The sequence below is a fragment of the Myotis lucifugus genome, unplaced genomic scaffold (genome assembly GCF_000147115.1).
Source record: "Myotis lucifugus unplaced genomic scaffold, Myoluc2.0 scaffold_38, whole genome shotgun sequence".
Classification (NCBI taxonomy): domain Eukaryota; kingdom Metazoa; phylum Chordata; class Mammalia; order Chiroptera; family Vespertilionidae; genus Myotis; species Myotis lucifugus.
The window spans coordinates 1,633,904-1,649,800 of record NW_005871086.1 but is presented as its reverse complement, the minus strand read 5'-3'; the positions used below and the strand labels follow the sequence as shown (position 1 = coordinate 1,649,800).

The 15,897-nt window shown below is 41.4% G+C and overlaps 1 protein-coding gene across 1 annotated transcript; it reads left to right on the top strand.

Moving 5' to 3' along the window:
- Positions 1-3,515: 3,515 nt before the first annotated feature.
- RNASE10 (ribonuclease A family member 10 (inactive)) lies at positions 3,516-5,527 on the top strand. The gene is made up of 2 exons (XM_014454777.2): positions 3,516-3,710; positions 4,742-5,527. The coding sequence occupies exon 2, from the start codon at positions 4,747-4,749 to the stop codon at positions 5,398-5,400; it is 654 nt and encodes a 217-aa protein (XP_014310263.1). The 5' UTR covers positions 3,516-3,710; positions 4,742-4,746; the 3' UTR covers positions 5,401-5,527.
- The last annotated feature ends 10,370 nt before the right edge of the window (positions 5,528-15,897 follow it).

The following is a 15,897-nucleotide window of genomic DNA, read 5'->3' as shown; positions in this document are numbered from 1 at the left end:
AATTTGAGACTGCTGGCTCCCAAACACTTGCCTGCCTGCCTGCCTGATTGCCCCAACCGCTTCTGCCTGCCAGCCTGATCACCCCCTAACCACTCCCATGCCAGCCTGATCAATATCTAACTGCTCCCCTGCCAGTCCGATTGACCCCAACTGCCCTCCCATGCTGGCCTGTTCACCCCCAACTACCCTCCCCTGCTGGCCTGATTGCCCACAACTGCCCTCCCCTGCGGACCATCTTATGGTGGCCATCTTGTGACCACATGGGGGCGGCCATCTTGTGTGAGGGTGTTATGGTCAATTTGCATATCACCTCTTTATTATATAGGATGTAGAACTTCTATAATGAGTATTAACACTTAAAAAACTTTTTATTTTGAAATCATTGTTGATTTAGAGAAAGTTGTAAAGATGGCACACAAAGGTCCCATGTATCCTTTACCCAGTTTCCTCTAGTGATTACATCTTACCTAACTACTATAATATCAAACTAGGCAATTGACATTAACAAAGTGTATGTGTGTGTGTATGTGTGTGTGTGTGTGTGTGTTTCTATGCTATTTTATTTCATGTGTGAATTCATGTAACCACCACTGCAGTCAGGATATAGAACTATTTCATCACCACAAAAATCTCCCTTGTGGTACTTCTTTATAGTCACACCTACATCCCCATCTCCACCATCCTAACCCTTGGCAACCACTACTATGTTCTCCATGTCATATAAATGGAATCATACAGTACATGACCACTTGATCCCTCCCCTCCCATTTAGCAAAATGCCTTTAGGATCCATCTAATTTGTTGTGTGTACCACCAACAGGTCATTCCTGTTTATTATTTATTTATTCATTTATTATTTTATTTCAGAGAGGAAGGGAGAAGGAGAGAGAGATAGAAACATCAATGATGAGAGAGTCATCGACCAACTGCCTCCTGCACACCCCACACTGGGTATCGAGCCCACAACCCAGGCATGTGCCCTGACTGGGAATGGAACCCTGACCTCCTGGTTCATAGGTCGATGCTCAACCACTGAGCCACTGTGGCTGCCTCATTCCTCTTTGTTGCTGAGTAGTATTGCATGGTATATAAGTATCAGTGTTTGTTTAGCCCTTCTCCTATTGAAGGATATTTGGTATGTTTCCAGTTTTGGGCTAGGACAAATGAAACTGCTATTAACATTTGTGTACAGAGTTTTGTGTGGACATGTTTTCATTTCTCTGGGATAAATGCCTAGGAATGTGATTGCTGGGTTGTAAATATGTAAGTGTATATTCATTATTTTAAGAATCTGCCATACTATTTTGTAGGATGATTGTATCAATTTACATTCCCAATAGTAATGTATGAGAGATCCAGTTTCTCCGCATCTTTGCCAGTGTTTGATATTGTCACTATTTTTTTATGTGAGTCATTCTGATAAACGTGTAGTGATATCTTTCCACTGTAGATCTCTGGAGTTCTTCCTCTTCAGTCTTGTACCCCCTCTCATGCTCTGTCCTGTGAACTCTAATTGCATTGACCTCTTTGGACTCCCAATCTATCTTCCCAACTTAGCGTGATTGATAGACTCTGCCTGGGTTCCTTTTCTCTTTGCCACATGGCCCAGAAGCTCCAGGGAGTAAGCCCATTTTGTTTGTTTCCCATCTCTCAGTGATCACTATCCTGCATTGCCTGTTTGCCAATGTCTTGAAAATCTGTTTTTTTATAACTTGTTCATTTTTATAGGAGTTTCAGGCAAATTCCAGTTGCTGTTATTTCATCTTGACTGCAAGTGAAAGTCCATATTTTAGATTAATTTGAAATGAGAAGTAGTGCTTATGCTTAGAATCTAAGTATTAAAAGGCTTCATTGTCAATTTTCTAATCAGAGTATCTATCTCTCTCTATATAGCTCTATTAGCTATCTATCATTTATCTATCTAGCTATCATCATAGATTTTGCTTAACTAAAAGTCAGGAGTTCTACTATCAGAATTGCCATTACTTATCTATAGCATCTGAGACATTAACCTCTTTGAGTTACTTCCTTATTTGTGAAATGAAGTGTCAGTCCATATAAGCCTTAATTCCTACTTTGAGATTCTAGGATATTGTTTGACTTATTCTAGAAGCAGTGAGCAATGTTGGTAGCTGTAGTACTTAGTATGTGTTATTTCTAAATAGGAAAATGGAATTGATGGAATAATGAGCATGTGTTGGTAATATGTAATAGCAATAACAGCAATAGAATACATTTATCCTTTTATAGGCAGTATCTTATATAACATTCACAACATCCCTATGAAGTATTATGCAAATTTGGAAGAGGAGAAAACTCTAGTCATAAGAGGAAAAAACAAAAATAAAAACCTGTCCAGTCTAAAGGTTATATACTTAGACTGAACACAGAGGTCATTTCTTCATATTTAATTAAGGGTTACTTTCAAACAATCCCTAATAGGAAGAAAACTACTGGAGTTATAAAGAGGCAGGTGATGCACGTAGTTGAATATGCTACCCCTGCTGACTCTAGGCAACCAGATTCATCAGAGGATTCTTTATTCCCTCTCTATGTTGCAAATAGAATTCATCAAAATAAATGGGCAAACTGGGCACTAAAGAGGAATACCACAAACAAATTGTGAGGGTAAAATGCAATAAATGCCTTGCATGAAGTAAGTGCTCAATATTATTGATATTATTGTTTTTATTATTATTGCTGTAAATAATTATTGCTGTAAATTATCAATATCTACAAAGACCAACTTGGTAGACTTTGCAGATCACTGAAAAGGCTCCCAGACCACCATTTGAAAACTCTAGCTTGAATGATAAAATAAAACATTCTCCGTCAAGGGGCTTGCTTATGTCTTTGAGAGGGTTTGGATGGTGCTTTATTAATTTCCAAAGTGCTTTTAAAAATATTAACTCATGATGTCACTTTTAGTTAAAGAAGTGACTGGAATAAGCATTGTAAACTTTCTAGTTTTACTCACCCAGGTTATAGGGACTGATAGTGATGGTGCAGCTTTGGATATTCTCTTTTCTAGGGCTAAATGATCAGAATTGAAAAATCTAGATATTCTTATAGGAAATTGGCAGAGGAGTGGAGAGTGGAAAGCTGAGATGGGCTTCATAGGGAAGGTATGTAAAAACTCATGATTGACTCATATACTCAAAATGTTCAAATGTTCTAAAATGTGAAAAGCAAAACAGCCATTTTGGTGAGATGACCCAAATAAAAGCCAAAGATCTTGACATTCCAGAAGTGACAGGAAATGATTAAAGGACGTTTATCTGGAGGATATAAGGAAATTACTTGGTTTAAAATCCATGGGCAAGATCAGGGTGCTATGAACCACAAAAGAGTGGGTGCAACTCAGGAATGGAACAATTTATTGACAAAATCAAACTGCAGTTTCCCAGGCTCAAGACATTTCCTGTCTTGGATGTCTGGGTCTGTCTTCATGCCAAAATAGCCTTACTTCAAAGAGCTTGTGGGAGCAGAAAGGAGAATTGGCTTAGTATGTTTAATCAGTGCTGGGTGGGGTAAGTGGGAGGGGAGTAGGCTTAGGAATAAGTCTGGGTTTAAGAGCACGTGGACCACAAGGTGGTAATCATTTTTCTGAAGACCAACATCCAATGCACTTCTCAGAGGGAAGGCAACCCTGGGAGAGAAGAACTTGTTAAACAGGAGGAAACAATTTTGGAAGCTACTTAAGTGTGCAGGTAAGTCACAGTGGTGTTGGGTGCCCCAGGGAACAACATGGACTATACTTTCTCTTTTAAAAATTCAAAAATAATTGAAATATTTTCAATTTTAAAGAAAAATTACAATAATGATACAAGGAATCCTGAATATCCTTTATCCAGATACATTATTAAAAAAAACCCTTTTCCACTTTTTAAAAATAATTCTTTCTCTCTAAACACATACATAGTACACATATACATATAACCTATATTTTGAACCACACGGGGTTTGAGAATAGTTTGCATACACCATGCCCCTTTGCTCCTTAATATTTTAGGGTTCATTTCTTAAGAACAACGATTCTCTTAAATAATGATAGTACAATTTTATAAATTCAGTATATCAAGCATTGATACAATATTCCTACCTATTCAACAGATTATAGCCATTTTTTTTCTGTTAGGGAAGGCTTTTTTAAAAAAAAAACACATTTGTGGTTTTTAAAAAAAATATTTTTATTGATTTCAGAGAGGAAGGAAGAGGGAGAGAGAATCATTGATCCTCCAGGGAGTGGGCCTAGGCTGGCAGGTGGACACCCCCTGAGGGCTCCCAGACTGCTAGAGGGCGCAGGCTGGGCTCAGGGACTGCCCCCCCCCCACCCCCCGAGTATACGAATTTTTGTACACCAGGTCTCTAGTCTATAATAATTTCTCTCAAGGAAAGTGTGACACTGTAGTTGTTTGTCTTCTCAACCAGTCTCTTGGATTATTGGAACTAATTTCTGTTTGAGAGTCAACTTCCCTCTACTGTTGCCCCACAGATGAACCAATTTTCGAACCACTTCCCCTAGTTCTTCCTGTTCTGCAGGATCTTCAGGTCATTACACAACAACAGGGAAGGTGGTGGAGGAGAGGGACAAGAGGTGACTTGAGGGGCATGGGGTAATGTGGGGAAAGGGAGAGGAGACCCCAAAGGCTTTGCGGTCAGGGTTTAAGGAGCCTAGGGTCTCTAGTGGAGTCAAGTTTCATCTCAAAGTCAGTCCTTCCTTTTCCCTCCTTCCCTCTAGGCAAAATGAAGCTGACTCTGGTGCAAATCTTTTTTATGATGTTGCTGCTGTTGCTGGGCCTTGGGATGGGCCTGGGTTTGGGCCTTCGGATGGCTGCAGCGGTCCTGGAGGATAGTGATCAATCCCTGAATGAATTATTTTGGTCCAGTGACTCACAGGACAAGGCCGGAGTCACTAAGGAGGGAGAGGGCACCCGAACAACAGAAACCCTGCTGCTTAGCAACAAAGGAGTGGTACAACCTGGCTGGCCTGAAGAGACCATCGTCAATGAAGATGAAGTTGGAGGAAACAAGATGCTCAGAGCTGAGGCTCTCTCTCAGAGCAACAAAGACTATCCCAGGCTTGACCTGATGGCCCGGGAATGCAATACCATGATGGCACACAAGATGAAGGAGCACAACCACACATGCATCACCCAGTACACATTCATCCACGAGGAGCTAGATACAGTCAAAGCTGTCTGTAAGGGTCCTGTCATTGCCTGTGAGCTCCAGGGACGCAAATGTCACAAAAGCTCCCGTCCTTTTGATTTGACATTTTGCAGGTTATCCAAACCAGGCCAAGTCACTCCTCACTGCAATTACCTAACTTTCATTTTTGAAAAGTTCATTATTATATCCTGTAGTGACATGAAGGTCCAGGTAATACCTAATAGATAGTGAAGCAACTTACTTTCTTCTTTTTCTTCACCTCTCCTCTTCCTCTTTCCACTTCCTCTTTCTCATGCTGATTTCCTCCTCTTAGGTATTCTGCAATAAAGGTTCTGGGAAGAAAGACTGGCCTATTTTTTTATTATCCCCTCATGAAAGCACAATTCTTCTTTGCCCCAGGGTTCACACCGCTTGTATTGTGTTCCTGGGATTAGCAGTGGCAAAGTAGGTTAATGATATCTAGATAGGTTCTTCCTCTCATCCTATCTCCTGCCCTGGAAAGAGATTGGTGAAGAAATGTATTCCTGTGGTCCTGGTCATTAGTCTGTTCCTGGTCTGTTTGCCTTTGGGTGTGGACTACAAGAGTTTAATGCATCCCTTACCCATGTCTTTCCCTGCTACCCACCCTAAGCCTAGGTTGATAAACCTGGACTTCCCACACAGCACTTCTCCACTGCAGATGCAAACAAAAGTAATTGCATCTCTGACTGCAGCTGGAGAACTATGTGGAATGGGTGTTTTTCTTTCTTTTTTTCCTTTTTATTGGCTTTATTGGGGTAACACTGGTTAACAAAATTATCCAGGTTCAGGTGCACAATTCCACAACACATCATCTGTACACTGCACTGTGTGTTCTCCACCCCAAGTCAAGGGGACAAGGTCTGAATAGGGCCTAGATTTAGGAATTTAGGGGTCTCCTGGTAAGGTGTTATGGTCTTGCAGACCAAGACAGAACTCATTCTAGTGTCTTAATAGTTCACCATACAATGAATTGCGTGGCTTTTGGTTAAGAAGAAATCAAACTTGGGACCCTTTCACACTTCATTCCCAACCCTAAATGCTTTTGGTTCACCTACTGGACAAATTCCTAACATGGCTAATTTTCTCTGACATGCACTCTTCTTTCCTCTCCTCCCACCTCACATAGAAAGTCGCCCTCTGGTGTCTGGGACTGACTGGGACAAGCAGTGACATCTAGGTGAGGTACCCTGAGCTTGGACTGACACCTTTTGTCCTGAGTCTCATTTCTTTCAATCAGTTGCCTCCAAAGAGTTCTGAAACTTGTGCCCAGGGGGTCATCGTAGGCCCCTGAAGCCAGGCCCTGGTTCCAGGAGGGTGGCCTGGTAAGTGGATGGCTCCTTTTGGCTGGTGTAGTATTTCTTTTGTGGGATCACATGATAGCAGGTCACCAGAATGGTGCTGACATATTGATTTTGGGTGACTCAAACACATCCTGTACATAGGATAATTTGGGACTCTGGGTTATCAATGGTCACTACTGATCTTTGGACTTGAGCACATGTGTTGGAGGCTTTCAGCCATCCAAGTGCTACTCCTGTTCCATAGCACTTGACGGTGGCAGGGGTAGCAGTACACGTTTCTTTTCCTTTGAACCCCCAACTGCTGGCACCAGAGTGATTACTACACCCATTTGCAGGCTCCACACACATGGAAGTATGGGGGGCTGCTCCTGTCTCCTGCAAGGACTTGTGAGACCATTGTTTTGCAGTGCCAATGGGGCACTTCCAATCAATGTCCTCTTTGGCTCTGATTGATGGGTGATGGTCTACTTTCTCGAGTTGGTCCTAATCTGTGCAAAATGAAGGATAGTCATTACTTGCATAAACAGGACTGTTCTTTCACTCTGCCCAGGGGCTCCTTGCCTGTCCTTCTGGCTGGTGGCAAGTGTGGAAGGCAGGGATGTGGTGTGGTCAGTTATGAAAGAGGTCACATCCTAGGAATGCAGTGATCACGGCCTAAAGCAGTGGTCGGCAAACTGTGTCTCGCGAGCCACATGAGGCTCTTTGGCCCTTTGAGTGTGGCTCTTCCACAAAATACCACGTGCGGGCGCACATGTATAGTGCGATTGAAACTTCGTGGCCCATGCACAGAAGTCGGTATCTTGTGGAAGAGCCACACTCAAGGGGCCAAAGAGCCGCATGTGGCTCACGAGCTGCAGTTTGCCGACCACTGGCCTAAAGAGTTCAAGAGAAGATATAATTAGAAGATGTGTTATTTTGTGTTTACACTATATAATTCCGAAAGGCAAATTCCCCATGACCAGAAATCGAATTATTATTCTCATTCTCCTGCATACTCCAAGTGCTTTGGTCTGAATTTGTGTTTCCCCGCCCCCAATTCATGTTGGAATCCTAAAGCCCAATGTGAAAGTGTGAGAAAGTGGGGCCTTTGGGAAGGGATTAGGTCATGGACTCTTCATGAACAGGATTAGTGGTTTAATAAAAGAGATCCCCCAGAGCCCACTAGTCCCTTCTGCCATCTGAGAATTATATGAGGATCTTCAACCCAGAAGTGGGCCCTACATGACCATGCTGACACCCTGGTCTTGGACTTCTAGCTTCCAAAACTATGATATATAAATTTCTGTTGTTTATAAAATGACTGGTCGATGGTATTTTGTTCCAGCAAACTAATGAACTATGGTGCTAGGTAAGACTTGCGTTTGTGGCCATTATCAACAATGTAACCTTTAAAAAAAAATGTGCTACCTTTTTCTTGTGGTGAAAGATACAAAATTATCCAAGAATGAAGAAATGGTTCCTAGATTTAACAGGAAGAGATTGTGCCTGCATAGGACAAAGAATCTGCCTGTGTACTGATTGGACAATAAACAAATATACATCTTTTGTCTACCCATAATTCTAAATCTTCATTTGATAAGTCATTATACCAGCAGTTGGACATCCTCCGAGGGGTCCCGGATTAAAGAGGGTGCAGGCTGAGCTGAGGGACCCCCCCCCCCATCCCCGTGCATGAATTTTGTGCACCGGGCCTCTAGTCTATATAATAAAAGCCTAAGTGACCATTATGGCGAAACGACCAGAATGACCAGTTGCTATGATGTGCACTGACCACCAGGGGGCAGACACTCAGTGCAGGAGCTGCCCGCTGGTGGTCAGTGCACTCCCACAGGGGGATCGCCGCTCAGCCAGAAGCGAGGCTTATGGCTCTAGCTGAGCAGCAGGCGCAGTGGGCCAGGATGAGTACAAGTGGCATGGTGCCCAGTCCTGACTTGGGGTCCTCCCTGGCTGCCTACCACTTGGCACACTGTTATATCCCCTGAGGGGTCCCGGACTGTGAGAGGGATGTCCAATGCTGGCTTAGGTCCACTGGCAGTCAGATATCCCCCAAGGGGTCCCAGGCTGTGAGAGGGTGCAGGCTGGGCTGAGGGACCCCCCTCCAGTGCATGAATTTTATGCACCAGGCCTCTAGTCATTAACATAAAATAATAGAACATTTTAATAAAAATTAATATTTTTCTTGAACATTGACTTACCAGACACTGAATAACTGCACAAATTAATAAGCACAATGCAAATAAACCTATTTTTCTTGTTCTCCAAAAGCAAAATATTTCCTGTTGCATACATCAAACAAGTCAGTCCAAGACTTGACTAATGACATGGCAATTGGCTGCTAAAGTATTCACTGCTAGTATTAGTGGAGAGAAATGGTGCGCCTGCGCGTAAGGCATGAAAGGGAAATGAATGCAATATGATTATAGTAATCAGTCATTAATGAACATTGTAAGTTTGTTATTAATAATTATGTATAACAGGATATTATAAAAATTAAGTTATAAAATTTTTATTAAAACATTTCTTATATACCGTTATATTGACTGGGCCACAAAAATATTCATTGTGGGTCTTATGTGGCCCATGGGCTGAGAATTTGACATGCTCGTTGTACATATTCTAAGGAAGGGATGGAAAATTCATTTTACTTGAAGGTCTTCAAGGAGGTGAAGGGCAAGGGTTCAGGTTGAAGGTCACCTCAGGTAGGCAGGTAAGGTAGACTCATGTCAGTGTCTCATAGTGGTTAAACACACAGAATCTGGAACATTTGAAATGAATAAAACTAAAAAAAAAAAAGACCGTACCCTTTTATGTAATGATGTTTACTTTGAATTCATATTAGTTCACACAAACACTCCATCCATGCTTTTGTTCCGGCCCTCCGGTCCAGTTTAAGAACCCATTGTGGCCCTCGAGTCAAAAAGTTTGCCCACCCCTGCTCTAGAATGTCAGTGTCTCATAGTGGTTAAACACACAGAATCTGGAACTGCACAGCCTATGTTCAGATCCTAGTTCTATCATCTACTAGCTGATCTTGAGTAAATAAACCCTCGGTTCTTGTTCATCAGTAAGTGGGAAATATCCTGAAGCAGAACTAACAGAATGTCTTGTACATTTTAGGTGCTCCATGTATATGTATATGTATATGTGGAGGAGGCAGCTGATCGATGTTTCTCTCTCATCGATGTTTCTAACTCTCTATCCCTCACCCTTCCTCTCTGTAAAAAATCAATAAAATATATTTTAAAAAAAGATAGGCTTAAGTCTCAGGGGAAAGGGCAGATGTGGGGGGAGGGGGTCAATGGGGAATAAAAAGGAGATATCTGTAATACTTTCAACAATAAAAATAATTTTTTAAAAAAGTGATATTAATTCCCCTCTCCTTGAGTGTGGGCTCAACTTAGTGATTCAGTTCTAATGAACAGAACATGATCAAAGTGAGTGACGACATGCTGCTTCCAAGGTAGGTCAAAGAAAGCATTGGACTTCGTCCTCTCCTTCTCCTTCCCACTTCTCCTCCTCCTCCTCCTCCTCCTCCCCTTTTTTTTTTTTTTGTTAGAACAACTCAGCAAAATAAAAGTACCATTTATTGTTGGACAACATTGTTTCACACACACATCAAACAGGCCAACAACAATAACAACAAGAACCCCACAATAAATAACAATATCATAGACCCCCCCCCCCAAAAAAAAAGGATAAAAAAGAAACCTTTTTATCTTTGGCCTTCTTAAAGATCTCATACAAGCCAGCTACTTATAGTATAGCTAAGTACATATACAAAAAAGTTACTGGAATGCTTGGAATAAGATTTTTGTTGTTGTTGCTTTTTTAATAAAGTTTTTTTTCTCCTTTGAGATTTTAATGAACATGGTCACATCACAAATAAAGCCAGAAGTTGGACAGAGAATGCGCCAAAGGCTGGTTTGGTCATCCCAAGGTCATTAAAAATGGCTGACCTCTAACAATATGTACAAAAATATAAAAGGCCAATACAAACACATTTTCCTTTTTAAAGTTGTGGGGGTTTTTTGTTGTTGTTTTTTTTTAAAGCAGGGCCTTGGAAGTTTTGGTTCTTTTTTTCTCCCCTGTTGCAAATTGACATTGTGGGTTTGGCTGGGCGGTGATGCTACCGCGGTGGGTAGGCAGGTGGTGGTGGTGGGGGGCGGGGGGGGGGGGCGGGGAGTCTCTACTGAACGAGACCACGTTCACATTCTAGAGGGGAAGTGGAGGATGAATAGCTCACGGAGGCTTTCATATATTTTTTAAGTTTAGCTTTTCCTGTTTTGCTGTCTAGTCATCCTCATCGGTCTTCTGCTTCCAGCATCGTTATCCTCATGATCTTCAGCTGCCCGTTTGCCCGTCGCTGCCTCAGCATCCTCCTCTTCATCTCCCTCCTCCTCCTCCTCCTCCTCCTTCTCCCTCTCCCTCATTGTCAGCTTCCTGCTCCCCATTTTCCTCATGAGCGGTCCCATTCGCAGGTGCAGCTCTCCCATTCTCTGCCTCCTCCACAGCTTCCTTCTTCTCCTTTAAGTCCTTGGTGGTGAGCTCGGAGCTGGTGTCCAAGTCCCTGTCTGGGGCACGCGGGTGATCCGATGCAGCGGATTTTTTATTTTTTTTTTAAGCGGGTGTTGGAGGACTCTGGCCAAGAAGCGGAGGTGACTGCAGCGACAGAGAGGCAGCCACGGGAACAATGCAAAGATGGCTTTTGGGGCAGCCAGTCAGCCTTGGGCTTCTTGCTCTTGAATCACTTGCTCTGGGCTGAGCTGGGCTGAGCTGGAGCCAGACGCTCAAGCAGCCGAGGGAGAGCACCACGTGGTGAGGAACTGAGGTCTTGCGAACGGCAGCAGGCAGGACCTAAGCCTCCTCCCGAGAGCCATGCGGTGAGCTTTCTTGAAACCGACCCCTCCAGCCCGTCTGAGGGCTGCAATACCCGCTGACATCTTGACTACAACTTCATGAGAAACCCTGATCCAGAACCACCTTCTTCCAAGCTCCTGACCCTTAGAAACTGTGACAGAATAAATATTTGTTGCGTTAAGTAGCTAAGTTTTGAGGTAATGTGTTACACAGCAATAAGTAAACAGGATAGTTATGAAATGCAAGATTTTCACCCTGGCTCATTGTGGGTTTTATTTTAATTTCTCCACTCATGGTCATTACTTTCTTTTCTTTATCTGGGGCCTAAAGTTGATTACATTTATCTCCCACCCCAGTTAATAATTGACCTATCAACTTAGTTAAAAACCGTAGACTTATTTCCAGGACATATAGACTTTTGAAATGTATCAACTTGTCTCCAGAAATGTTGGATTACTACTTATTCCGATCATATATATTCCTCACAAAGAAAAATAACATTCCATGTTGTTATGGGTTAGTGTACTAGACTGTTAAGAATATAAACTAAAAAATACATACCCTCTTTAAAAGGGTAATTTTATAAGATGTACTAAGAGCTCCTTATATCTATTTTTTCATATTACTTGATCCAGGGATTTTACATTTCACAATATATCCTAAAAACTTAATTTGGCAAGTACTTAAAGCTGCATGAATTAGGATGTTCACAGTCGCATGGTTTATAATAGTAAAAAGTGGAAAATCCTTAATGTCCGGCCATAGGGGTTATTTAAATAAGTAGTCTAACAGTGAAATACTATTCAGCCCTTTAAAGTAATAATGAAAATCTACATTTATTAACATGAGAGAATATAGATGTGTTCAGTGAAGAAAAGTTTATAGTGTATTTGTTATGATTCTGTTTTATGAAAATATGCATGCATTAAAAATTTATATATATACTTGTATTTAAAAAATCCTAGAAGGATATATGTCAAAACGTCATCAATGATTAACTTTCAGTGTTAAAATTTAGTGTAATTTTAATTAATGTTCTTAGTTTTTCTCCTAGTAATTTAATTAATCAAGAAAAAAGCAAAATTCATTGTAGAAAATTAGAAAAATACGAAGGGTTATGGTCAAATGTACTTACACTATTCAAAGTTAATCACTCTAACTATTTTGGTGCATATACTTTTAGCCTTTTTATGTGCAAATATAAATACAACATTAATATCCTTAAAAGCAAAATTAGAATAAAATATGATTTGCAGTTTTGTATTATACTTTAAAAATATATTTTTAAATGTCTGAAATAATACCAAAGTCACAGAAAAATTGCAAGTCCTGGACAAAGAACTCCTTTATCCCTGAATACTTTAGTGTGTCCTTCTTATAAACAAGGATATTTGCATACATGACCACCATGCAACCTTCGAAACCAGGACATTAACATTGACATTATAGTAACATCTAACGCAGACCTTATTCAAACTTTACCATTTGTCCAATAATGTCCTTTATAGCAAAAAGACTCAATTCAGAGTGATGTGAGTTTTTTTAGTTGTCGTAGTTCTCTATTCTCCTTGGGTCTGATATAGTTCCTTAGGCTTTCTTTGACTTTAACTCTTTTGAAGATTATAGGCAAGTTATTTTGTAGACTGTCCCTCAGTGTTTGTCCTGATTGGATTCAGATTCTTCATCTTTAGCAGAGATGTCACAGCCATGAGGCGTGTTCTTCCCACTGCAGTCTAGCAGTTCCCTTTCAATTCCAGTTTGATCTGTTTGATCTTGGCTCAGGTGGAATTTGCCAGGTTCCTCTATTGAAGCTACCATTATTTTTCTTTTGAAACTAATAAATATTATATCACCAACAATGCTATTGTTGAGAAGTCTGGTGCCATGAGTCTTTTTAATTTCGTGAACAAGCTTTAAGGATCTTGTTACGCCTGTGTTCTCAATTTTCACATCGATGGGAGTATGTATAGGTCATATTGCACTGGAGGAGGAATGGTGGTGGTGATAAGGCAGGATAATAAGAAGCTAGGAAAATTCCTAGGGCCCAGCTGCGTGACTCAGTGGTTGAGAGTTGACCTATGAACCAGGAGGTCACGTTTTGATTCCCAGTCAGGCCACATCCCCAGGTTGTGGGCTCGATTTCCAGTGTGGGGCGTGCAGGAGGCACACAATCAATGATTCTCTCTCATCAATGATGTTTCTATCTCTCTCTTCCTCTCTGAAAAATCAATTAAAAATATATATTAAAAAACACACAAGAAAATTCCTGGGCAAGTGGAATGGGGAAACTGAGACAAAATAATTTAATAAGGCCAAACAATTTGAACAACTTACAGATAGCTAGTAAATCACAAGACCTTATCTTCCTTAACCAGGGACACTTGAGAACAAATGGTTTGTATCTCTCCTCCCTAACCAGAGAATATATAACTTAAGTCACCCTGGTCAGGGAGATAGAGAACAGAGACACAGTTGATGCCCTTTGTACCAGCCAAATCTAAGGATGGACAAAGGCGGGGGAATAAATAACAAAAATTCTATTAGAGTCACACAGATCCAAGATAAAGTAAAGCACTGAAGCTGACCAGAGAGCTCATTTTGATACATCAGCATAATAAAAACACACTGGGAAGCTGTTGGATATTCTGCTAAAACCCTCCCTTAAGATTCTTTCCCACAGAAGAAAGATAAAACCCCTCAAAACAACCCAGTATTGGCTCTCTCTAGAGTCTAGAACAGTGATGGCGAACCTTTTGAGCTCGGCGTGTCAGCATTTTGAAAAACCCTAACTTAACTCTGGTGCCGTGTCACATATAGAAATTTTTTGATCTTTGCAACCGTAGTAAAACAAAGATTTATATTTTTGATATTTATTTTATATATTTAAATGCCATTTAACAAAGAAAAATCAACCAAACAAATGAGTTCGCGTGTCACCTCTGACAGGCGTGTCATAGGTTCGCCATCACTGGTCTAGAACATGCCCATGCCTTTTCCTGGAGATGAACTTTTTACTTTCCTTCTCCTAAACTCGAAGGGTACCCATGAGACTTGCAGCCAGAGGACAAGTGAGCAGCGGCAGCTCCTCCTGGGCTTACCCCCTAAAGGTTCCCTTCCCAGTGAGTTGACAGCAGCCCCACCTTAGCTCACTTCTTTCCTATAACATTTCTAGGGAGCCAAAGTCAGGTACTGCATAGGCTCTCTCCTGTTGCTTCTTCTACCCTAAGTCCTTCCTTTGTTTCACTGTCCCCAGCTTTAATAAGCATACTCTCAAAATCACCTGGATGTTTCCTGCATCTCAAGAACCCACACACTACAGGCCAGCCTGAGGCAGATCCAGTCTAGGCCCAGTCCCTCGCTGGTGACAGTGATGATAGGGTTTCATCTGGACACACAAATTTTCAGGCCTGGGAAATTTACTTTATTAAATTTTCAATTTTTCTTTTCCTCTCTTTTTTTTTTCTTTCTGGAACTACATGAATCAAATATTGGATCTCTTGAATTGCTTTTCTATAATTCTTATTCTTTCTTCTATGTTTTTCTTGTATTTTGGGACTAAATTCTTGGAAATTTACTTTATTTTATCTTTTGACCCTAATACTGATTCTTTTCTTACCCCTGACATTTAAAAACAACAACTTTATTCTTGAGAGTATTACAGATGTCCCCTCCTTTCTTTCCCCATTGCCCACCTACACCCGGATCTCACCCCACCACAACCTTTCACTACACTATTGTCTGTGTCCATGGGTAATGCATATCTATATATATATAAAAGCCCAGTGACCATTACGGCAGAACGACCAGAACAATCGGTCACTATGACGCATACTGATCACCAGGGGGCAGACGCTTAATGCAGGAGCTGCCCCCTGGTGGACAGTGTGCTTCCACAGCAGGAGTGCTGCTCAGCCAGAAGCCGGGCTCACGGCTGGCGAGTTCAGTGGTAGGAGCCTCTCCTGCCTGCACAGCAGCGCTAAGGAGTGGTGTGCCAAGTGATAAAGAGCAAGCAGGTGGGTGGTAAGGAGCGAGGGGTCCAGGATTGCGAGAGGGATGTCTGACTGCCAGTTTAGGCCCAGTCAGGCCTAAACCAGCTGTTGGACATTCCCTCAAGGGTCCTGGATTGCAAGAGGGCACAGGCTGGGCTGAAGGGAACCCCTCCCCTTCCCACTTGCACGAATTTCATGTATCGAGCCTCTAGTATGCATATAAGTCCTTTGATTAATTTCTTCCTACTTCCCTTCCTCCTTCCCTCTGAGATTTGTCAGTCTGTTCCATGTTTCCAGGCCTCTGGTTCTATTCCATTTATTACTTTACTTTGTTCATTAGATTTCTTGTTTGCTTATTTTGATGTTTAGATTCAGTTGTTGATAGATATGTATTTATTGCCATTTATTGTTCATATTTTTTTTTACTTTTTTTTCTTCTTAAAGAAGACCCTTTAACATTTCTTGTAATAATGATTTGGTGGTGATGAACTCCTTTAGCTTTTCCTTGTCTGGGAAGCTCTTTATCTGGCCTTCAATTCTAAATGATAGCCGGGATC

Coding starts and splice junctions, on each gene's coding strand:
- RNASE10 (XM_014454777.2), top strand. CDS start 4,747: ATGAAGCTGACTCTGGTGCAAATCTTTTTTATGATGTTGCTGCTGTTG.